The sequence below is a fragment of the Eremomyces bilateralis genome, assembly GCF_010015585.1.
Source record: "Eremomyces bilateralis CBS 781.70 unplaced genomic scaffold P152scaffold_38, whole genome shotgun sequence".
NCBI classification, from domain to species: domain Eukaryota; kingdom Fungi; phylum Ascomycota; class Dothideomycetes; order Eremomycetales; family Eremomycetaceae; genus Eremomyces; species Eremomyces bilateralis.
Window position 1 is genome coordinate 91,580 of NW_022985104.1, and position 21,381 is coordinate 112,960.

The 21,381-nt window shown below is 53.9% G+C and overlaps 10 protein-coding genes across 10 annotated transcripts; 3 read left to right on the forward strand and 7 right to left on the reverse strand.

Moving 5' to 3' along the window:
* Positions 1-470: 470 nt before the first annotated feature.
* P152DRAFT_462702 (uncharacterized protein) lies at positions 471-1,618 on the reverse strand. Its single transcript, XM_033680399.1, has one exon. The coding sequence runs from the start codon at positions 1,371-1,373 to the stop codon at positions 915-917; it is 459 nt and encodes a 152-aa protein (XP_033529936.1). The 5' UTR covers positions 1,374-1,618; the 3' UTR covers positions 471-914.
* A 565-nt stretch (positions 1,619-2,183) lies between these two features.
* On the reverse strand, positions 2,184-3,402 carry P152DRAFT_477448 (glycoside hydrolase family 61 protein-like protein; the record flags this gene model as incomplete). Its single annotated transcript, XM_033681585.1, has 9 exons — positions 2,184-2,227; positions 2,286-2,538; positions 2,623-2,683; positions 2,736-2,797; positions 2,854-2,883; positions 2,935-3,102; positions 3,159-3,188; positions 3,248-3,256; positions 3,310-3,402. 9 exons carry the CDS (start codon positions 3,400-3,402, stop codon positions 2,184-2,186), a joined length of 750 nt encoding a protein of 249 aa, XP_033529937.1.
* Positions 3,403-4,144: 742 nt separating this feature from the next.
* P152DRAFT_226404 (uncharacterized protein) lies at positions 4,145-5,280 on the reverse strand. The gene has a single exon (XM_033674525.1). It carries the CDS (start codon positions 5,048-5,050, stop codon positions 4,523-4,525), a length of 528 nt encoding a protein of 175 aa, XP_033529938.1. The 5' UTR covers positions 5,051-5,280; the 3' UTR covers positions 4,145-4,522.
* A 673-nt stretch (positions 5,281-5,953) lies between these two features.
* P152DRAFT_452994 (uncharacterized protein) lies at positions 5,954-6,677 on the reverse strand (the record flags this gene model as incomplete). Its single annotated transcript, XM_033678332.1, has 2 exons — positions 5,954-6,518; positions 6,568-6,677. The coding sequence occupies 2 exons, from the start codon at positions 6,675-6,677 to the stop codon at positions 5,954-5,956; spliced, it is 675 nt and encodes a 224-aa protein (XP_033529939.1).
* A 360-nt stretch (positions 6,678-7,037) lies between these two features.
* Positions 7,038-8,383, forward strand: P152DRAFT_469080 (catecholamines up; the record flags this gene model as incomplete). Its single annotated transcript, XM_033680868.1, has 3 exons — positions 7,038-7,178; positions 7,229-7,867; positions 7,916-8,383. The coding sequence occupies 3 exons, from the start codon at positions 7,038-7,040 to the stop codon at positions 8,381-8,383; spliced, it is 1,248 nt and encodes a 415-aa protein (XP_033529940.1).
* An 886-nt stretch (positions 8,384-9,269) lies between these two features.
* P152DRAFT_226642 (uncharacterized protein) lies at positions 9,270-11,161 on the reverse strand. Its single transcript, XM_033674527.1, has 2 exons — positions 10,772-11,161; positions 9,270-10,559 (listed from the first exon to the last, which is right to left on the reverse strand). Coding segments are annotated over exons 1-2 (1,206 nt in total). The 5' UTR covers positions 10,773-11,161; the 3' UTR covers positions 9,270-9,354.
* A 1,657-nt stretch (positions 11,162-12,818) lies between these two features.
* On the forward strand, positions 12,819-13,988 carry P152DRAFT_385194 (rhomboid-domain-containing protein; the record flags this gene model as incomplete). Its single annotated transcript, XM_033675816.1, has 3 exons — positions 12,819-12,891; positions 12,941-13,881; positions 13,953-13,988. Coding segments are annotated over 3 exons (1,050 nt in total), but the record flags the coding sequence as incomplete, so codon positions are not given.
* Positions 13,989-14,210: 222 nt separating this feature from the next.
* Positions 14,211-14,737, reverse strand: P152DRAFT_226393 (uncharacterized protein). Its single transcript, XM_033674524.1, has one exon. The coding sequence runs from the start codon at positions 14,622-14,624 to the stop codon at positions 14,343-14,345; it is 282 nt and encodes a 93-aa protein (XP_033529943.1). The 5' UTR covers positions 14,625-14,737; the 3' UTR covers positions 14,211-14,342.
* Positions 14,738-14,764: 27 nt separating this feature from the next.
* On the reverse strand, positions 14,765-16,747 carry P152DRAFT_517666 (uncharacterized protein). The gene is made up of 2 exons (XM_033683023.1): positions 15,138-16,747; positions 14,765-15,075 (listed from the first exon to the last, which is right to left on the reverse strand). Exons 1-2 carry the CDS (start codon positions 16,348-16,350, stop codon positions 14,852-14,854), a joined length of 1,437 nt encoding a protein of 478 aa, XP_033529944.1. The 5' UTR covers positions 16,351-16,747; the 3' UTR covers positions 14,765-14,851.
* Positions 16,748-16,829: 82 nt separating this feature from the next.
* On the forward strand, positions 16,830-20,881 carry P152DRAFT_462709 (DNA polymerase gamma). Its single transcript, XM_033680400.1, has 2 exons — positions 16,830-17,206; positions 17,262-20,881. The coding sequence occupies exons 1-2, from the start codon at positions 17,038-17,040 to the stop codon at positions 20,663-20,665; spliced, it is 3,573 nt and encodes a 1,190-aa protein (XP_033529945.1). The 5' UTR covers positions 16,830-17,037; the 3' UTR covers positions 20,666-20,881.
* Positions 20,882-21,381: the final 500 nt, after the last annotated feature.

The window sequence follows — 21,381 nt, forward strand, 5'->3', positions numbered from 1 at the left end:
TGACCCCTGAGCCATCCGTTGCGAAGAACCTTGCCCCAGAGCAAAGCAGCTTCTGCCTCACCAGAAGCAGTTTCCAGAAATAAATCCACAGAAAAATGGCGCCTAAGCCAGGGTATAGTCTTCATAAAAGGAAAAGGTTCTGATGCGTCAGGTGGCAGTCTCAGGGACGGGGAATAATGTTTGAGACATGAGTTGTTGAGTTCGTAGGTTTGTAATATCGCCACAGGCCGCGGTATCTGTGAATGTCCAGAATCCCTCCTTGAGGAATATACGACAAAGCATAGACCTGTCGATCTTTCTAATCAGACCCTTCCTCTCCTGGCTGGGGATATTGCCCTTCTCACGGATAATCTTGGCCTACATGATGTCGAAATGGAAATCGGGAATGTGGTAAAGGTTGGTAACAGTTATATTGAGATTTCCTTGTTCGTGATAGGGACAACGATATCTCTTTGTCCTACGAAAGTAGTGTGGCTGTCCCCCATTTTGAAAACTCCGGAGGCAGGGGCATAGTCCGAGAACCTGGTTGAAGTTGTTGCAAACATGATCACAGACTAGGTTCCCAGGTAGAACTCCTGGCTACGACCCCCCGAGGACGAGTTCTCGAATCCCACCGATCCACATGATATTGACGAGACGGTTGAGAACCAATGAAGTAGTTCGATTCCCTCCTTTGGCAAGATCTGTAGAATCATTCTTCTCGTTTCCATGTTTTCCAGCATGATCTTCGTAAGCTTCCGGATGATGTTTTCCCTGAGTTTCCAGCCCTGTGGCATCCGGCCCATACTGAAGTAGTAACAGTCTTAATATCGAAATTTGAGGTCGTACCGACATCGCGGCAAGGTCGTCTTACGCCCAGGCATTGCGTATGGAGTTGGAGGGAAGGAGACCAGAGGTGGTTGAGTAGAGCTCGATCATGTTCGGGGTCTCAGCGTCGACAGCTCACTCTCTGATACTCCGAAATATTCCCTGATGGTCTCTAGCCAATATCGTGGAGAGTCCATACAGTCCAAATATACTCTACAACCACACCCCTCGGGGAGTGAAAACAACATGTCATCCATCAGCCACCATATTCCTTCCCAGGCAAGGTCTCTAGTAGGGCCTTCTCTCTCAAGGTAAAGTTTCTCGTCTGGAGGCAGTTTGTCAAATTCCTCGTCGGTAAGCTCTGGAGACTGCGGTGGGAAGTTGGGACCGTTGGGTTTGATATATTCCCACACTCCAGTTCGGCACGCTCGGCGAACGATAGACTGAATCCAGAGAGGCCAGTCCGCCTTAGTCTTAAGGATAGGAGTGGGGTACAAACCGAGCTCGGTGTCTGAATAATAAGGCATAGATGAAGCTGAACAATGAGACTGTAAAGTGAGGGACATAAATGGGAGATTCGTAACGATGGAGCTATGATGTTTGAGTTGCGATTTAAGGTCCTAACCGTTGAAACTTGGCTGGGGCTGATGCAATGGTGCGAACTACGGGGGAGGGAAGGGCGAACACCTGCAGTACTTAACTATTTCCACGCGTCAATGAGAAAAAGCCGAGTGAAAACTGAAAAGTACATCAATTCGTGTAACTCAATATTCCTTATTGGCAGTGGAGGGATATTTAATACCTCTCATTCCCAAATAGCAGGACATGAAATTTGAAAATATATCTTGCCGTGCTTGCTTGGATGAAAAGGGGCGAAAAGACTGACATTTGGGTGCGGACCAATCAAAACGCAAGATTTATATATCACGTGGCGAGGGGGTGAACTGGCGTGATGGCGTCTGGTCCTTGGGGGTCGGGGCTGGGAGGGGGAGGTAGAATACGCAGCTACAACAAGTGTGTTTTCATAGTCTCTCCCCTCGTTAGGGTGTAAGTTTAACTACGTCTTCTGGTATCCAACAGTTGATCCGATCATTTACAAGACCATGGAGAAGATTCTAGGAAGTCGTGCCCCCGTCGGATCCATATTATGGGTTTCGCAAATAGGGGTCTAGTGCAATTGTAGTCTCAACGGTCGACGTAAAGAGTGAGGACAAATGGAGCACTGACATTCCAGCGGGCTTCCTATACAAGATATTGGATGTGCATCAAAGAATAACGGGTGCCGCCTTGATCTCCTACTACCCAAGGGCCAAGGAGCGATCTTTGACGAAACAACGCTGCCTATCTGATCCCAGTGCGATGTATCCCCTGGTGACTTAGCATGTAAAGAGCTTGGGGCCGGGTATCGTGTATGGCGTAGCTAGTGCTGTTAGATACTGATGGTTGAAGCCTTTCGCGTGAACCGGGAGGAAACGTACCTTTGTATGCATCGTAAGTAATTCCCGGATCGGTGGGTTTATATGCGCCAGGGAAGCTGACCAAGTCACTTGGAGTAGTGTTCCCGGAACCTTTGACCTTGATTTGGATGCAGTTCGGGTAAAATTGCGCGCCGGGATATTCCCACGCTGCGTGCAGCGCGATGAGTTCGTGGCGAATGATGTAATAGCCGGGTTTGATGCACTGCGGGATCTTGAACGTCGCGCCGGGGCTGTTGTCCGCTCTAAGAGGCGCCTGAGGAGAGAGGCTCCTAGTTAGTGATCATGTTGAATGCGGAAATGGACTGGTATATAACCAAGTGTGGAAAGGAGTACGCACATCGGCCCAATTGTTTGAAGTTCCCTCCCGTCCTGCTTCAGCGACCTTGAACCAAACCGCACTAATTAAGACTGTCAGCTTGGAACTAGCGCTCGCTCAACATTTAATCTTACTCATTCCCAGGCATCCAGTCGTTGCAGCCACTGTCTGGGCAGCGAGCCAAGTACGTAATCACCTTGAAACTGTTAGTGAGGATTCCTCTCATGAAAATGTCGAGGCAGTGTCCCTAACCGGTCCAACGTGACTCTCGGGCCATTTTGTCTAGAATTTGTTAGCTAATACGAAATTGCTCCTCAGTCGTTATAACTTTACCCAATGGAGCGTCACAGAGGACCCGGCAGTAGCGTCTGCATGCAATGGAGCAGGCTTTGAGCCAGCGGTGTCTTTTCCGCCCTCTGCCCAACCTCCGCACTGAATATCGCTGAGGGTTATATCTTGAACTGGGCCATTCCCTTGAACTGGTCGTGATATCCGTTGCGGCTGTAGAGAATCGAACCGTCAGATGAAAATTTCAAGAAGATTCTGAGGTCACTCACTGCAGGGTTCATGTACGGATCTTGATATGGCTAATATTCAGAGTCAGATGGGTGGATCTGGGCCGATGTAGCTGGATCTGCCATCCTACCTGATAAAGCTGTTGAACGAGTTAGAGACGACAAAACACTAGAGATGAATAGAAATACAGACTTGATATTCCTTGCCGTCGATGTCCGCTGTGGATACGTAGCCATGAGCAGCGACGCTGCCCACGGAGAGCAATCCGAGGAAGAATGACTTCATATTATAGACTCGGATAATCGATATTGGTAGAGAGAAGGAAATGAGAGGACAGGAAAGGTACAAAATCAGTCCCTCCGCTACAAAACCACTAGGAAATCATGGCTGATATAGGTTGGGCGCGGAGATTACAGTCCGGACTGACCTACCATCATTGAAACCTCCGTCACTCAAATCAAGGTGTTCCTTCAACCGACGAGGCATATCGGTCATCGGGCGTCTGTTTGGAATTTGGTGAACTAGGAAACGCTGCAGAGAACCATCCAGGTTGACCCGGAATGATATGAAACGGGAAACTCAATTATCGAAACAAAAACGCTGATTCGGTAGGAGAGAAATGTCGAAAGCGGGGGGTCCCATGTGGACGGCCGCAAGAACGCATCAATAACCGTCGCGATGGAATTATCCACAACTCTATTTCATTAAATGGAGGCAATGGCATACGTCGTGGAGGATCGGATCCTTGACAGCACTCATTCGGAGACGAACCAAGGAACGTGGGAGTCCTTGTATTCTCCTGCCAAAAGTATAGATCAAACGAGAGTCTCCATCATCAAGCTCACTGAGTCCATAATTATTGAGTCCGGTTGAAATTGAATAAAAGGCAGTTTCCAAGCAAGGTAAGGTGGATCGTGATAGTGATCATAATGATCAGGAAAGGTGCTTGTGTGGTGGTGGTGAACTGGTGATGGAACGTGGCGATGTCACCGGGGGGGTCAAGCGGCAAAACTTCGGGACTATCGGGCATCTATCCGGCACTGCTCTGTCTGAATCATCAAAGAGCATCATCATCTAATTAACCTCGAATCGCCAGTAATATCCCATTCTCCTCCATTCGCAAAGAGTTACTCGTAACCTCACCAACGGCATAAGTATATCAAAACGTTCTTCAAGAATCATTTCTCTGTTTGAAGGACTGCAGGGTGAACCAACACCGAACCTGTTCAACCACATCGGCATAACACATCCAGTCAACCAGTTGCTTAGACTTTGCGAATCATTCCGTCCACTCGGTTCTGGTCGAATTATCCAGCAGCGCCATACGCTCATTGCTCTCAGTTCCCCCACTGTTCCTAAGCTGTGCTTGCGTGTCACTCCTTGCCTGGCCCGATTCCGCTTCGTCTCAATATTCCAGCGCCCTTCCCCCTTCTATTTCTCGTCCCCTTCTAGGCTGCTCCTCATAATCAAGCTCCTCAAACCGCGAAGCATCATTCTGACGCCTCATCGCCACCGTCACCACCACGACGCCCCATACAAACACCCCCCAGGCAACCGTGACGAGAATCCCCGCCGCCTTCCGCTCCTCCGCCATCCATGGCCCCAGGCAGCTCGCCGACCGCCGAAATTGATGGCTACACGTTGTCGGATCGATCCCGTGGCTCGCGCTAGGGAACGGCCACGGCATGTCGCGCGGGGTACGGAATCCGCAGCAGCGGAAGGCGTCTTGGATCGCGCGCACTCGTTGTTCGTCTTTGTTTTGGAATAGATGGCGCCATTGGGTCTCTAACGAGCAGGTGATTGAGTCGCCGGTGGAGAGGTACGTCCCGGAAAGCGTGCCGATAGACGTGATGTAAATGGTCATGGCTGTCAGGATTGCCAGTTGGATGGGCCGGACACCGGAGTTTCGCTTCGTGTTTCGAATCCAACGCATCAGTCACTCGAACGCGAAACCTAATATAGCAGGCAAGACAATGGTGAAGGCCCCAAGCGGAGTCGGGAAAGGCATTGAATATCTCTGGGCCAGGTAGGCTGCATAGGCCCCAAGAGCAGTTAGAAGGATGAGAAACTGGACACGGTGAGCCTTAACCATACCGAGTATGCCATCCACGAATTGCTAGGCCCCGTGGAGAACCGTAGAATACTGGACACTTACCAAGGCGCTTGCTATATAGCAAATCCGCATGAGTGGTGATACCATTTTCGCGCCTGGGTTTGGTGAGAATGAATAAGCTACGGTCGACCGTGTCACTTGAGCTTGACTTGAGAGAGTGGAGTTAGAAGCAGAGGAATCGTGGTGAGTGTTATCGTCAGAAGCGGGGTCTTAATTATTCCAAGTTCGCATTGTCTTGTGTAACACTTGGATCCAGCCTTGCGAAGCAATTGTAGAGGCATATGTCCTTATTGCAAATTCGGAACGATGCATACGGTAAGTTGCATAGATCCTATCATAAGGTAGACATGTACAGGCTGCTGTTAGCAGCAAGTGCATACAATCCAAGCTCCGTCACATCGATTCGACCATCCCATCCATGGCAGCCTTTCTTAGGGATCTTTCCCCTCAATTGTATCCTGATGAACGGTTGGCAAGCCTTCTGAAGGCAGTTGTGACAGATTCGGCGTGACAGACGGTCTCAGCCGTAGATAGTCATTCCCCCTGGTATTGACGGGAGCCATCGCTGAATTCGGTCCCCATCCTGTGTGGTCTCGTAATGGCCTTATCGTAAGGAATCCAGGGGCCAGGTTGCATCCGTATCGAAATGATATATCCTCATGACTCCTTGGTAGCTGGCTCGGGATGTACCAGCACATCGCCTTGGAATGGCGCAGAACCTCCTCATATGCCCTGCTGTGACCGCTTCAACTTCTCCACTCGTTTCCGAATATCACCCTCGCTCTGCTGCATCGGATTCAACTTCATGTCCCTCCACATCTTGCGGTAATCCTCCCCATGCTTCTGCATCAGCGCCTCCAGCCACTCCTGCTCGCGCTCCGACTGTGACCGCTTCTTCTTCTTCCCTTCCACCGCCGCCGCCGCCTCCAACGCCGCGACTACCGCGGTGTTGCCGGTGGGTTTGGACGATCGGAGGTCATGCTGGGACGCCATCATCGGCTCGTCGTCGTCGGAATCGAGGTCGTTCAAGGGGTCGTTCAGCGGGTTCGCTCGGGGTTCGATGACACGGAGGATTTGGCCCGTTTCCGGATCGCGCTCGACTTTGGCTTCGCGGAGTGGCCCGGATGAAGGAGCTTTCGGGTTGATGGCCATGCCATTGTTTTGGATCGGGATGTTTGCAGCGTCCCGTCCGGCGGTTGGGGTTCGGTCGACACCACCCGTCACTCGGTTGAGTTTGTTCACCAATCCTAGACGACGGTAATTCTGGCTTAACGTTTGTTTGGCATCCCTAAATCCTGTCAGCATCCTGAATAAGGTGTCCGATCGGGTATACCAACCAGTTCGCCGCGATGAGCGGATTCGTCAAGACGGCCTTCTTGGACTTGCGCTTCTGCGTCGCCCGGGGCAAGCTCGACTTGTTTTTCTTCTTCTGTAGTTCCCGTCCCATGATGTATGATTTGTCTGAATCGAGTCTTGGTCTGTTACAATCGGATAGTGGATGGATGGTAAATCAATCGAAAGGGCGGAATTTCGAGAAATTTGCGACTGATACTGCCCGTCTGGCACCCCGCAGAAATTTTGAATGCGAATCCTTGTCTTGGACCCTGAACGAAGAGAACGCCAAACAATTTGGTAGAGCCGCTAAACAGCCCAAGCGTTCCGCTCTTCGATAGACGATATCGGACAATACAGAGTAAGAATAACACCCAGGGGATGCTTGTCAACAGTCTCCTAAAACATCTGCAAGTCTTCAATTCTTTTGGAATTTCTCATATTTCCTTCCTTCTACTCGTGTCAGATCATCAAGATGGGTCGTATTCCTTGGAGCCGTGCACTGGTCGCATTTATGCTGCTATGGTTTGCCCATTCAAGTCTGGCTGCGGTTGATAGTCCGTCACGCGACCCCTTATCCGCGCTCTCCAGTGTCCAGATCGAAGAAAAGCTACACGTTGGTTCCATCTGATATACTGCAATCCACCAAGAACTAACAGCACCCAGAAATGCCCCCTCGTCCAGCAACTGGACCAAGAAAAGCTCGCGAGCGCCGATCAATCCGGCAGCCTCTCCTCGCAGATCTTCTCCGTCCTCTTCCCCGGCAGCCCCGCCACCAACGCCCTCCTTGCAACCCTCTACATCTCTGGGCCCCCGAACTTCCTCCTGGCGCTCTGCCCCCCGACCATCGACCCCTCCTCCCTAAGCGTGATGGTCGCGTTCGCCGTGGGCGGGCTTCTGGGCGATACGTTGTTCCATCTCCTGCCGGAGATTTTCCTTGGAGAGGACTCGCCGGAGCACGTACGGTTCGTGATGGTGGAGCCGAATCGGAACTTGCTGTTGGGGGTGGCGATCATGGTAGGGTTCCTGACGTTTGTGGCGATGGATAAGGGGTTGCGGATCGCGACGGGTGGGGCGGGACATGAGCATGGGCATGGGCATGGGCATGGTGCTGAGAAAGATATGTCGACGGCTGTTGCTACGGGAGTTGAAAAACATGATGGAACGCGGTCCCGAAAGGGGGGGAAAGTGTCAAAGGGCAATTCCAAAGATGGTAAGGGTTCAGATACTAGAAAAGATCCTTCGCCTAGCATCAAGCTTAGTGGTTACTTAAACCTGATTGCCGACTTCACCCACAACATAACGGTATTTGTCTTCCGCATTCCAGCATGGCACATAACTCACTTATGCTAGGATGGCCTTGCCATGTCTTCCTCATTCTACGCATCCCCAACCCTCGGCGCGACCACTGCCATGGCCGTATTCTTCCATGAAATCCCCCACGAAGTCGGCGACTTCGCCCTCCTGATCCAGTCCGGCTTTTCCAAACGTGCCGCCATGGGCGCCCAATTCATCACCGCCTTCGGCGCCCTCCTAGGCACCCTAATCGGCATCGCCGTCCAAGAACTCGGCGGCTCCAGCAGCGGCGTCACGGCGGATGCGGGCGCGTTGTCCCCCGGGATTCTGGGGACCAGTCTCCGGTGGGGCGATATGCTGCTGCCGTTCACGGCGGGGACGTTTCTCTACGTCGGCACGGTTGCGGTGATTCCGGAGTTGCTGGAGACGGGGCCGGATCGGGGGCAGGAGCTGAAGAAGACGGTGACGCAATTTTTGGCGATGTTTGTGGGTGCGGGGATTATGATCGCTATTTCGTGGTCATGATGCTTCCGAGGATCCTATCAACCCGTATTCACTCGACTACGCCGAGGAAGAGGGACTTTGAAGGCAAATTGCCATGCACGTGAGCGGTGGCGCTTTGCTTCGCGAGAGGTTCGTGGCAACCCAGACATGGCCGGCCGATGTTATCTTCATCGAGCTCGATTAGCTTACAAGACCTCTTTATCCTCCCAAAACCGTCTAACTTAATGTTCTCGATTACCTCGACGGAGTCAACGGTTGTCACATACTGGAGAGGCTTTGAAGATGTTACTCCAATTACTTTCAAGAGGTGCCGGCAACGGAAATGAATACATTATGCTACACGAGACACCGGGAGTTTGACAAGACATGATCCTCCAATCCTCTCAGCCATAGAAGAGTCCTCTCAGCCAGCTTCTATGGTTCACCTATATTTCATACGCATGGGAATCGGCCGGATTCCAAGTCGGTTATGCCCTACATTGCCTATCTCAGACCGTACGATTCCAGCATTGATATCAGCGGTATCGTAATGGCCCGAAATCGAAATATCTAGATCGACGCCGGCGATAGTCGCTAGTAGCTGGATGACGGAGAAACGACTTTCCTGGTGTTTTTCGAGTCGACTAAGGGGCTTGAGAAAGAGCACGTCGCGCTTTGATGCCGTGGTCTCGAACTGGATATCATTGAGTGGCATGGCCTTTGGTTTTTGTAATGGCATATAGTGGTAGAGTTTTTATACAAGTCAACGGCATCGCTCCTGCAGCTTGTGCTCGGCTTTGAAACTCCGTGTCTAAACGCTCTATACTCGAGTGAACGAGTCATCTTGATCTTGACCTCCGTGCGCGTAACCTCTCTTCCCTAACGTCATGTATATGGTGAATTTCCAATATGTCAACCAAACCCCTGGCCAGAACACGCCTGAAATGCTGAAACGGAACTCGCCCGCCTCTGGGCGAATCGCTCACCCAGCCGACAACATATGCTTGAACTTTTCAATCTACGCCCCGAGTCAGTACGATTCGTTCCGATGCCAAAGTGGCTAAAAAACTCACCTTCGTGCTCAAATACCTCTCCACCTCCGGCCCCTTCACCCCGCTCACCCCCCCGGTCCGCCAACTCAACGGCACCATCGCCACCCGCTCCTTCACCACGATCTCCTGCCTTGGGCCTTCCACCGCCCGCACCTTATCCGGATTGTTCGTCAACAGCCGGATCCCCGTCTCCCCGCCGAGCCCCAAATCCACCAACATCGCCGTCGCCAACCCATACGAGCGCGCGTCCGCGGGATGGCGCAGAAGCAGGTTCGCTTCGTACGTGTCGTTGCCGAGGTCTTGCAGGTTGTATGCTTTGAGTTTTTCCGAGAGGCCGATCCCTCGGCCTTCTTGGCGGAGGTAGACGATCGCGCCGCCGTTGGAAGAGGGGAGGGACATTAGCCGGGCGGCTTCGTCGAGTTGCTCGCCGCAGTCGCAGCGCGCGGACCAGACCGTCTCGCCGGTGTAGCACTCGGAGTGGATCCTCACGAGGGGCGCGTCGCTGTGCGGTTGCGACGGGAGCTCCTCCCCGGCGCGTTCCTCCTGCTTGATCTGATCGACGCGACTACTCGTCCGACCCGGGTGCAGACGGCCGACATACGCGCCACGGATCATGCGGTCCATCTCAGTTTCCCCGGGCCGCGGCAGGTCGAGGCTGCGGGATCGGATATGCGAGCCGAAGACGATGGCGAGGTGCTCTTTGGCGTCGGCGTCGTTGTGGTAGAGGTAGAGATACATTTCGGTGCCGGTGGTGGTGGGGATGCGGGCGCGGACGACGCATTCGACGCGGGGGAGGGCGTCGACGAGGCGAGGTGGCGGGGTGGGGAGGGTGTGGTCGATAGGGATGGAGGTGGGGGGCCGGGAGAGGGGGGTGGTGGTGCCCGGGGTGGTAGGAGGGGTGAAGGCGGGGGAGATGAGGGAGGGAGGTGGGTCGTGGGGAGGGTCGTGGAGACGGTCGTGGGGGGGAAGGGGGTGTGAGGGGGCGGAGGAGGAGGGGGGGGAGGGAGGATGGTGGTTGTGGGTTAGGGAGAAGTCATTGGGAGTCGAGCGGGATGACTGATCGTGTGGTTGGGGGGAGGAGACCGGGTGGAAGGCGGGTGAGGCGTGTGCGGGAAGAGCAGACGAGGGCGTCGATGTGGTTGAAGGCATGATGGGGATGGAGGCCACTACATAAGAGGATATGTAGATGAGTACGCAGCAATTGGGATTAGGAAGTCGTGGATGTAGGTGTGGATTAGAAGGGAATATGGGATCTGGGGTTGAAAATGTTTAAGCCTCGGAGGGGATGATGTGGGACAGACGGGGGAAGCCACGGGGAGTTGCCGACCCGAACTGGTGATCGGAACTGGTGATCCGAACACGGCCTGGACCTACTCACTATTTCTCTGTAGTCTTAACTTTCTAATATCTTGTGGCTTGTGGAGATACGATGCCGGCTTTTACTAATGGTTTACGGAAGTGTTCCGTATTCCGTATTCCGTATTCCGTACAGGTTGACATTTGCCCCTTCAAATTCCATACGCAACATCAAGGAGTTCGCATCATGCCAACCCTTTGGTATGTGTAGTTCCAATCCGAGCAACAGCCATTTGCACAGGAGTCATCGCTCCTCAAGTCTCCGGTTGAACATAGATTATTTCCTGAATGGATAGGGGTTATGTATTCGATATTCGCATTCGGCAGAACAGTAGGTGTCCCAATCGGCAATCAGTTCCTCGCTTAGTCATCCAGCCATCCAGTGCCACTGCCAGCAATAAGTGCGACATCAAGAATATGAGGCGACTCTCCGATGGCAACATTATCTCAGGAAGTTGGTTATTTTTGATGTGGCAAGGGAGATGTTTACTGTGTCTCGGCTGTGTTTCCTATCAATGACAGCATCCGATATTCGGGCACCAGTAGCACCACCACCACAGTGCCACCCAACACCTGACCTGCCCTCGGCAGCAGTGGTTACACTTGTACAATCCTTCACCCGATTTGGCTGGGATAGGCGGTTTTATTGACCTCGAATTTTATTGCTGACGTATGCATCGTGATGCTGTGCAGCTGCTCTCCTGACTCCACAGCCGCAGCCACCTCAACGGCTGGGCGAGCATTTATAGAAACGGATCAATACATGTGGGTTGTAACGCCTCTGAACGAGAATCAGGGCTAATGATTGCGCTGGACAAATTTCGTGGATGGAGCCTCCTTCTTCTACAGTGTGGCGTTGACATTCCTCGTCCAACACTCTATCTAATACAGATATCGTCAACTTCCGAAGCATTCGATCGCCTTGCTGAACAGCAAGATGGATGCAAAAGTGGCGGCCTGATCGACAGGGAAGCTAAGCCTCAGTCGGTAATTTCCTGATATTAGCGTGTTTGATATCCTCCTTTAAGTCGAATGCTAAGGCTGTTGACTTGCTGGATAGCTGAACCGCAGTCCGCAGCACAGACCCGATCCCCGTTCGACTTCCACAGCACCAAGCACTTATGACTTAACACTCCAGTCTCCACACTCCACTGAGGATTGCGTACATTTCTGTTCTATTCATGTATGGTTCGGTTTTCTTCTTGACCGTCCTTCTCGCCGAAGCATCCTCTCTTCCTCATGTACTATCCTACCCCAACCCCAAGGAACTTAACTGAGATCTTCCCGGATTCACCATCTCCGACGGACCCTCGTTCATAACCGGGACCCTTCTCCTCTCCAGTCTCCACGCTCCTGCCAATGCAACTCGTTTGTTGATATCACGTCCAACGGACCATACACTCGTTTGCTGTGTTGTGACCCAAGAGACGGCCCCTTATAACACGAGGAATCAACAGAAGTACCTACAATAAACGAACGATCGGCATAGGAACAAAAACCCTTCGCTTTCCGACCTTCCTCTCCCCCCATCTCCTATCCACGCCGTTTCTCTTCCCTCCACCATGGCAGCGAACGACTATTACAGCTCCTTCAACCCATCAAAACCGAATGACCGACGAGAAGATGCCCCGCTGCCACCGATACCACCCCCAAGCCCTTACCAAAGCACGCCATACGACACCTCACCTGGACCGGTCGTCTCCCCCTCCTCCCCCTTCACCGATAATGCATACCCAGCGAGCTCCTTCAATGCCCAATCCACATCGAAACCGGAACACGGCATGAATCAGTATCAAGGCAACAACTATCCCGAAGACACAGCCTACCTACCAGCAACGGAACGACCAGGACATACCCAGCGCAACGATGATCCGTTCACCGACCAAAATGCGATCCCGCTAAAACCAACGTCGAATGCATACGGGGCATATGGTCATGAGAACAGCTCGCCGACGGCAGGGAACGGGGATGCCGAAGGTCAGTTTTTAGGGGGCGGCCGCCGACGAAAGCACCGGGACCCGTATGGGCAGGATGACTATCCCGGGGGAAAGAAACCGTGGTATAAAGGTCGCATAGCGTGGGCATGCTGGTTCTTAACGGCGGTGCAAGTCATCGTGTTCATCATTGAACTCGTACGAAATGGTGGGTTATCATGACCCTGACCCTAAATCAACTTGCTGACTCGAAATAGCTTCCCTTACGAGTTCCCCGATCGCGATCAAACCATCATTTAACCCCATGATCGGTCCATCTCCCTACGTTCTAATCAACATGGGCGCACGATTCGTCCCGTGCATGCGGAACGTCGAGAACATCACCAACTCCGCCGGACCCGTCTTCTTCCCCTGCCCGGAAGCCACCACCCTCGACACCGAATGCACCCTCTCCCAACTCTGCGGCTTCTCCAACGTCCCCGACCCCGTCCCCGGCGGCACCATGGATGCCTCCCCCGAACCTAACCAATGGTACCGTTTCATCATCCCCATCTTCCTGCACGCCGGCCTTATCCACATCGGCTTCAATCTTCTCCTCCAACTCACCCTCGGCCGCGAAGTCGAAGCGAAAATCGGCACTCTCCGCTTCCTCCTCGTTTACTTCTCCTCCGGCATCTTCGGCTTCGTCTTTGGCGGCAACTACGCTGCCCTTGGCATCGCCTCCTGCGGCGCCTCCGGCTCCCTCTTCGGCCTCCTCGCCCTCACCCTCCTCGACCTCCTCTACCACTGGCGCTCCCGGAAGCACCCAGTCCGCGAGCTCCTCTTCATCCTCCTCGACATCGCCATCGCCTTCGTCCTCGGCCTGCTCCCCGGCCTCGATAACTTCTCGCATATCGGCGGCTTCCTCATGGGCTTGGTCCTCGGCATCTCCATCATCCATTCGCCCGAGGCCCTGCGTCAGCGCATCGGCCAGGATGATCCGCCGTATGGACCGTTGGACACGGCGAAGGCGGGCGGGGCGATGGCGTTCGCGCGGGCGCCGCTGGGGTTCTTCAAGGGGCGGAAACCACTATGGTGGGCGTGGTGGCTGATCCGCGTTGGCGCGCTGGTCGGCGTGCTGGTCGGGTTCATCGTGCTGCTGCGGAATTTCTATGTCGACCGCGTCACCTGCGACTGGTGCAAGTATCTCTCGTGTTTGGTACGTACTTTCTTTCTTATCGTCGGCCCTGACGGTCGTGATGTAGCTGATTGTGGCTAACGTTGGGGTAGGATATTAATAACTGGTGCGATATTGGGAATCTGCAGTTCTCGGCGCAGCCGGATCCTGCTAATGTTCATCGCCGCGATCTGTTTGGGATGCAGATGGAGGCGATGCGGATGGCGGGAGCGTTTTGATCGCGTATGTCGATATTCACGGCCTCAAATCTGCGGAAATCCGTGGAAATATTGTAATTACGGGATATTACCCTACTATCGCCATGGGCACGGAAGTTCTCCGGAAATCGTTATCAGGGCATAAGATTTCAAGTGCAGGGAAGGATAATAGTGATGAAAGCGAGCAGCCTATAAATATGGCAGGGGATCAACCGGCGGCACGGCCTTTCTTAGGATGGATGAAGCGACTTATGCATGGAAGAGGGCGTTCCCGCATCTCCAATATCATCTCCAATATCGTTTCCGAAGCAGGTTGGATAGGAAGGATCGGAAAATACCCAGAACTACCAATATGGCGGCATATGATGGAGCAGACTTCTTGCTTAGGTCAGGGCGAACATGCACTGCACATAATCTTGTTTTCAATCGCATATGAAACCACACCGCGTCCCATAACCTGCTTGAATCATCGGTATAGATAATATACTGAACCCCTTCCCCCGACCGTCCTAGTCCACCCGCACGAGCGTGCCCCATATCCGTGGCAATCCGCGCCAGGAGGTACATGTGGTCTTTGGGAACGAATCGTTGCCCATCATCCGAGAAACGCCATCGCCACTATGCCGAGCCGTTTCCCCCGTCCATAAACCGGATATAAATATGCGAAAAAGAAAGTTATTCGTGAGGACGTGGGTCAAATATGGTAGGATCTCAATATCCTGAGACCACCCTCTTAATGTCATTCATGCGAGCGTTGAAGATTACCGTCCTCCATTGGACCGTCGCGACCCCCGTCACTCCACCCTCCGTGGCTTCCACGCCTTCTTCCGCATCATCAGTAGCGGGATCACCGACACCTTCGACCCGACGCCCGCCACAGCCTTCCGATCGATCGGCGTGCGGCAGACGGGGCAGCTGCCGAGGATCTTGGTGGAGTTGGTAGCGCGGTCGCGATCGCGGTTGCGGTTTTCGATGGAAACGAGGGCTTGGTGGAGACACTGGTTGCAGAAGACGTGGCCTAGATAATGGATGTGAGTCATAAGATTTCAGAATGGAAGATGAATGGGGGGTGGGACTTACCGCAGGATGTCGCGGTGAGATTTTTCGGTAGCTCCATGCAGATGACGCAGCTCAGGCGGGAGAGACGCAAGGGTTTCTCGGTGGCTTCGGATTGCGAGGCGACGGCTTCGGCGCGCTGCTTGGCGAGGGCGGCGGCGAGGGGGTTCTTGTCCGGCGTCGGGGGGGCGTCGTCGTCGACGTGGATGAGGTTGGAGATGGACACGGGGCCCGTGCGGCGCGTGGAGTTGGAGGAGTTGTGCGGGGGGCGGAGGGACGCGGTGGCAGGACGGGGCGTCGCTCGGCGGGAGGGAGTCGCTCGATGGGCATCGGTTCGCTCTGCCCCGGCGGTGGTTGATGGTTGGGACCACGGATCGGGGGTTGGCGGGGAGGAATCGAACATCCCATTTCGCCTAGGGGACGTCCAATCGGGGTCTACTGAAAGGCCGTGTTGGCTGTTTCCCGTCGCGACGTCGTGCCTCGGGCCATTCATCCCCGACGAGACGAAATCGTCGAATTCGGTGCTCCAGTCCCGCGTGAGGCGATAATCTCTCCGTGCTCTTTTGCTCTGTCGGGAGCTCCCTTCGCCCGCGCTGGCGTCCCGGCCATCGTGATAGTTGGGGGATCGAGGCCGCTTTTGGTCGTGGCAGCGGCTTCCCGATGGTCGTTGGGAGCTGGAGAAGCGGTTGTGCGGGACAGGAGGGGAGTCGGCGGTGAGGTCGACAATATCGGCGGATGGGGCCATATCGTCCGTTGCAGTGTTGTGGGCAGGAGGAGAAGTGTGTTCGGGAGGTGCGGTGGTGTTGAAGTCGGTTTGATAACCGAATGGCAAATCGGTCGGGGTGGGCGTGGTGGAAGAAGCGAGAAGGAGGTCGGGGGGTGGAAGAGCCGGGGTCAACGAATTCAAAGGATGTGAAATGGTGGATGGGCGACGAAAGAAATCGCTTTGGTCGGCGGAGCGATGGTCCCGCGGAGGACTTTGTTCCGGTTGCTCCAGGTCGTTTGCAGTAGAAGTGCGAAGTCTGGTGAAGAAGTCGAAGACGCTGGTGATGGAGCGTGGGGCAAAGGGCGAATCAGGATGTCGATCGAGAAGGTGGTGGGGAGGGAGTGAATGTTCACTATGATTTGAATTTATCGATGGATAAGCCGTTGCTGAATCGTCCGAGAGGGGGAGGAGAGTGGAGTTTAGCAGTGGTGGGGAGTGGACATTGTCTCCATCGGCATCTTGTTTCGACATGTTGTTCGCTCATGTGTTGAAGGGGATGGTGGTGAGGTTTGGGCGGCAAGGACAGGGATCAAGCTGGAGGTCATAACTAGAGTTGCAAATGCATGGTCCAAGGGAATCGCAGTCCAAACAGAGAAAGTTCAAGAGGTAAAGGTGAAATAGAAGTGTATTCAAGAGGAGGGGATATCGGTCGGTTGGTGATGGAGGAACCGGAAGTCGGGCATCACCTCAGTCACAGAGGGAGTGTGCTGTGGCGCTGTAATCACACAATAACGTGGTAAGACATGACTGCAGACTAAGATAGCACAATGCCTCAATTCCACCTGGAAACAGGCCACACTGCTCATACCACCTGTTTCACATAAAAATTCCTTCATAAATCACACGTACACTTGTATCGTTGCTAAAGTCGAATCCAAATGATATGAAGGTGATGTGATGTTGATGCCTTGTTGATGCCTTTATGCCTGACCATCTTTGTCCAGTCACATGACATATTAATGTTCAGTTAGGCTTCAAGGCCCTAAGGCAACCATCTGCGGAGATTTCTCCACGTCCATCGCGTCTTTGGCCTCGACGTGATTGCGACTCAGCTCAGATAAGATGATGTGAATGTCGCAAGCTGTTGGGCCTGCTTCAACCCCCTTTTGAATTCCCAAGATGCCGTAGCCTAGGATTCACCCACACATCTTCTACACCATGCGTGCTTGTCGCTCGTGTGAAAGAGTGTTGCCCACCTTCAGAACCCGGCCTCTCTATCGATTGCGCCGACCTCCCTATTCCCCTCTATCCGGTTCGCATTCTGTTCGACCTTACTCCGACCTTCCATCCACACAAAATGATACCCAAACACCCAAGTCGCTTTCCGGTACGCAACTCTTCGATCCTCGCGGAGTGGCCGACCAACTGATTGTGTCCCCCAGTCCCCACCACCCCTCGATATAATCCGATAGGCGTCGAACAACTCTCCTCCCACCTCCACTCCCAGCTGTTTCCCACCCCGTCGTCCCCACCGTCCGAAGAACTAGTCGAAATCTCCAAAGCGCATCTACGCGCCCACGATCTACTGGGGAAAAACGTCAAAGATGCCGACGCCCGCCCCATTTCCTGCGATCTCCCTCCCCTGCATGGCGCCTCCGTGGACGAGCACTTCTACAAGTTGGGGATGGATGCCGCGGAACCCTACCTGAGCATTTCGCAGAAATTCGCACGCGCAAATGCGCCCCCGAAGCCGCGGAAATGGGCCCGGCGATCCGGATGGACGAAGTACCTTCCGGACGGCAGTTGGGAGCCAGTCGATGCTCCGGAAGGCGATGCGATTGTTTTTGATACCGAGGTGATGTGGAAGGAGTCGAAGTTTGCGTGTTTGGCCGTGGCAGCCTCGCGCTCCGCGTGGTTTGGCTGGATGTCACCCTGGCTGTTAAAGGAGAGCGAATCTGATCAGCATCTCATCCCGCTGGGGGATACCAGTGTGCCTCGAATCATCGTTGGACACAACATCGGTTACGACCGTGCCAGGACCTTGGAAGAATACAGTTTACAGCAGTCCAGTAATTTCTTCATAGACACCATGAGCCTGCATGTTGCTGTCAATGGGATGTGCTCCAGGCAACGACCGACCTGGATGAAGCATCGCAAGGATCGAGAACTCCGGGATAAGATGGCGGAATCAGATGATGCGTCGGATCTATCCGTAATGATTGAGTCTGGCATGAGTCAAGAGGAGGAAGAGCTTTGGGTAGGAAGAAGCTCAATGAACTCACTCCGAGAGGTTGCTCAGTTCCATTGTGGGATCGCTGTGGACAAGTCCAGGCGAGAGTATTTCGGCGAACTGGACAGGGATGGCGTCCTCGAACGACTTGACGAACTCATGGATTACTGCGCTGCAGATGTCGAAGTCACTCATATGGTGTACAGGAAAGTCTTTCCCAGCTTCCTTGAAACGTGCCCGCATCCGGTCAGCTTTGCAGCTCTGCGCCACCTCTCCACGGAGATTTTACCAGTTAACAAGAGTTGGGAGACATACATCGCCAAAGCCGATGAAAAGTACAGGGAGCTCTCTGGAGCTGTCACCGACAGGTTGCGAAAGCTGGCGCAACGGGCGGTGAACATGAGAAAAAGGCCCACAGCTTATGAGTCGGATCCTTGGCTTTCACAGCTTGACTGGTCCGGCCAAGAGATCAAGTATTGCAAACCGAAAAAGGCGGGTGAAACGCCGCGACCAATGGCGAGACAAAAGGCTCCCGGTATGCCCAAGTGGTATAAAGATTTACTACCGACGTCAGCCGCTACAGAGCCAGTCCTGACGGTCCGGACGCGTGTCGCTGCTCTCCTACTCCGGTTATCCTGGGATGGATTTCCGCTCGTGTGGAGCGATAAATTCGGCTTCGTCTACAAGGTGCCATATGAGAAAGCGGCGCACCACGCGGAAAACGGGGCAACCGAATGCAACATGGTAGAAGATGAGAATATCTCTCTACAAGACGACGTGGAGCATAGATACTTCAAGTTGCCCCATAAAGATGGTCCAAGTGCGCGGTGCGCGAATCCTCTAGCAAAAGGATATCTCCCATACTTCGAGAGTGGGAGGCTGAGTAGCGAATATTCATACGCTAAAGCCGCGCTGGAGATGAATGCGAGCTGCAGTTACTGGATCAGTGCAAGAGACCGCATCATGTCCCAGATGGTGGTCTATCTATCGTCACTCGACGAGAACCCCAAATCCAAGCGAAAGCGGAGCAAATCCACCACGACTCGACGAAAGAAGGTCGACCCGAACGACATTGGTATCATCCTTCCACAATTGATTCCGATGGGGACCATCACCCGACGATCCGTTGAGAACACCTGGCTCACGGCTTCCAACGCGAAGAAGAACCGCGTCGGGTCCGAACTCAAGTCCTGCGTCGTCGCTCCACCAGGATATGCCTTCGTCGGCGCCGACGTTGACAGTGAAGAGCTATGGATCGCCTCGCTGCTTGGAGATGCGCAATTCGGCTTGCATGGCGGCGGCGCGTTGGGCTTCATGACCCTCGAAGGCGAGAAGAAAGCAGGGACGGACCTCCACTCGCGCACGGCATCGATTCTTGGAATCAGTCGGAACGATGCGAAGGTCTTCAATTACGGCCGCATCTATGGTGCCGGCGTGAAGTTCGCATCCACCCTTCTCCGTCAATTCAGCCCGTCGATCGCCGAGTCCGAGGCAATCGGAACGTCGCAAGCCCTGTACACGCAAACGAAAGGCAAGCGCACGATGCGTCGCGCATTGCATGACCGGTCCTTTTGGCGCGGCGGCTCCGAGTCGCTAGTTTTCAACACGCTGGAAGACTTCGCCGAGTTGACGCGACCACGCACCCCCGTCCTCGGCGCCGGGATCACCGAGGCGCTCCACAAGCGGTTCATCTCCAAAGGCGCCTACCTGACCTCCCGCGTCAACTGGGCGATCCAGAGCTCCGGCGTGGACTATCTGCACCTGCTGATCGTCGCCATGGACTATCTGATCCGCAAATTCCTCATCGACGCGCGGCTGTCGCTCACGGTGCACGACGAGATTCGATACCTGGTCGCAGAAAAAGACAAGTATCGCACCGCGATGGCGCTGCAGGTCGCCAACATCTGGACACGTGCTTTGTTTGCCGAGCGCGTGGGGATCATGGACCTCCCGGCTGGAGTGGCCTTCTTCAGTGCTGTGGACGTCGATCACGTGCTGAGGAAAGAAGTCGATATGGACTGCGTCACCCCTAGCCAGCCGAATCCCATACCCGCGGGAGAGTCGCTGGATATTGACCAGCTCCTTGATTTGGGCGAAGTAGCCATGCTGCAGCCTCCCTCAGCAGAGGTACGCAGCGCCGAAACCCGCGCCACAATGCAACCTCCCAACCCCGACCGCTTCCCCTACGAACCGACCGCCCCCGTCATGCGTGAGCTGGCCTCGCAGAAATCCACCGCCGTCCGCCTCGCCTACCTCCGCGCCCAGGTCTGCGAGTCCGACACCGAGCTGCGCCAGATCTTACAAGAGCTGCGCCTCGCCGAGAAAGACTCAAGTCGACACCCATCGTTGGCGTCCGACGAGTTCTCGGCCGTCGATCCGCAGAATTTAAAGCAGGGGAAGACGGCGAAACCGCGGAAGAGGGCGAATAAGAGCGGGCGGAACGCTGGCGCCGCTCGTAGTGTCGGTGAGAGCGACGGGAAGGGGTATAGCAATTATGTGCAGAGCGCGACGCTGGTTCCGGTGGATTTGCCCGAGTCGATGGGCGTGCAGGGACATGTGCACAACGGGTTTGCCGGATGGCGAGGGTATGGGCACAATGGCGTTCATGTGCGGTGATGGTGCTACTGTTGCGTTGCTGTCGCGCATTTCCCGGAGTTCCGGATGTTGGATGGGGAGTCTCCGCGGGACGGTTCGGGCATATTGTGTGGATCTTTTTACAGGATTGTGTGATGTTCGAGGGATAGTAGACGCCCTTGCAAACAGATATGATTTATAGTCGGCGTAATCATAGCCTAATAGCTTATTCTTGTGATATTCTTTTATCTTCTCAGTGATCTAACTTAATCAAGTCGTTGAAATTAAGCAGGGCATACAGTCCCTAGTTAGGGAGCGGGCCATATTAGCTCATCGGAATTAGGCACGGTGATAAAGCTAATATATGATTGTGCGGCATCTAGTTTCATGTGGAGAAGAACCATTTCTGCCACTTGAAGCGAGTCAGCGAGTGATGTACTGTTGAGACATCATACCCGAAACAGCCGCGATGCCTCAACGGGTCATCATGACGCTGGGCTTGAATCGAGTATCAAGGTCAAATGGTTTTCAAAAGCACAAGTCCGGCAGAACAAACGAAGGATATAATCGTAATTTGGGCATTTATTCTGTTGTCGTCTCTATCAGACTGTATCAGAAACTATCCTGGGACATAATAATAGTTAGGGGTATTGTGATCTAGCTTCTATTGGCATCGATCTATATTGGCCGTCAATCGCGGCAAGGTGTCAATATTCACACCGGAAACCCCGTCCAGATGAACCTTCCATAACTCCAAA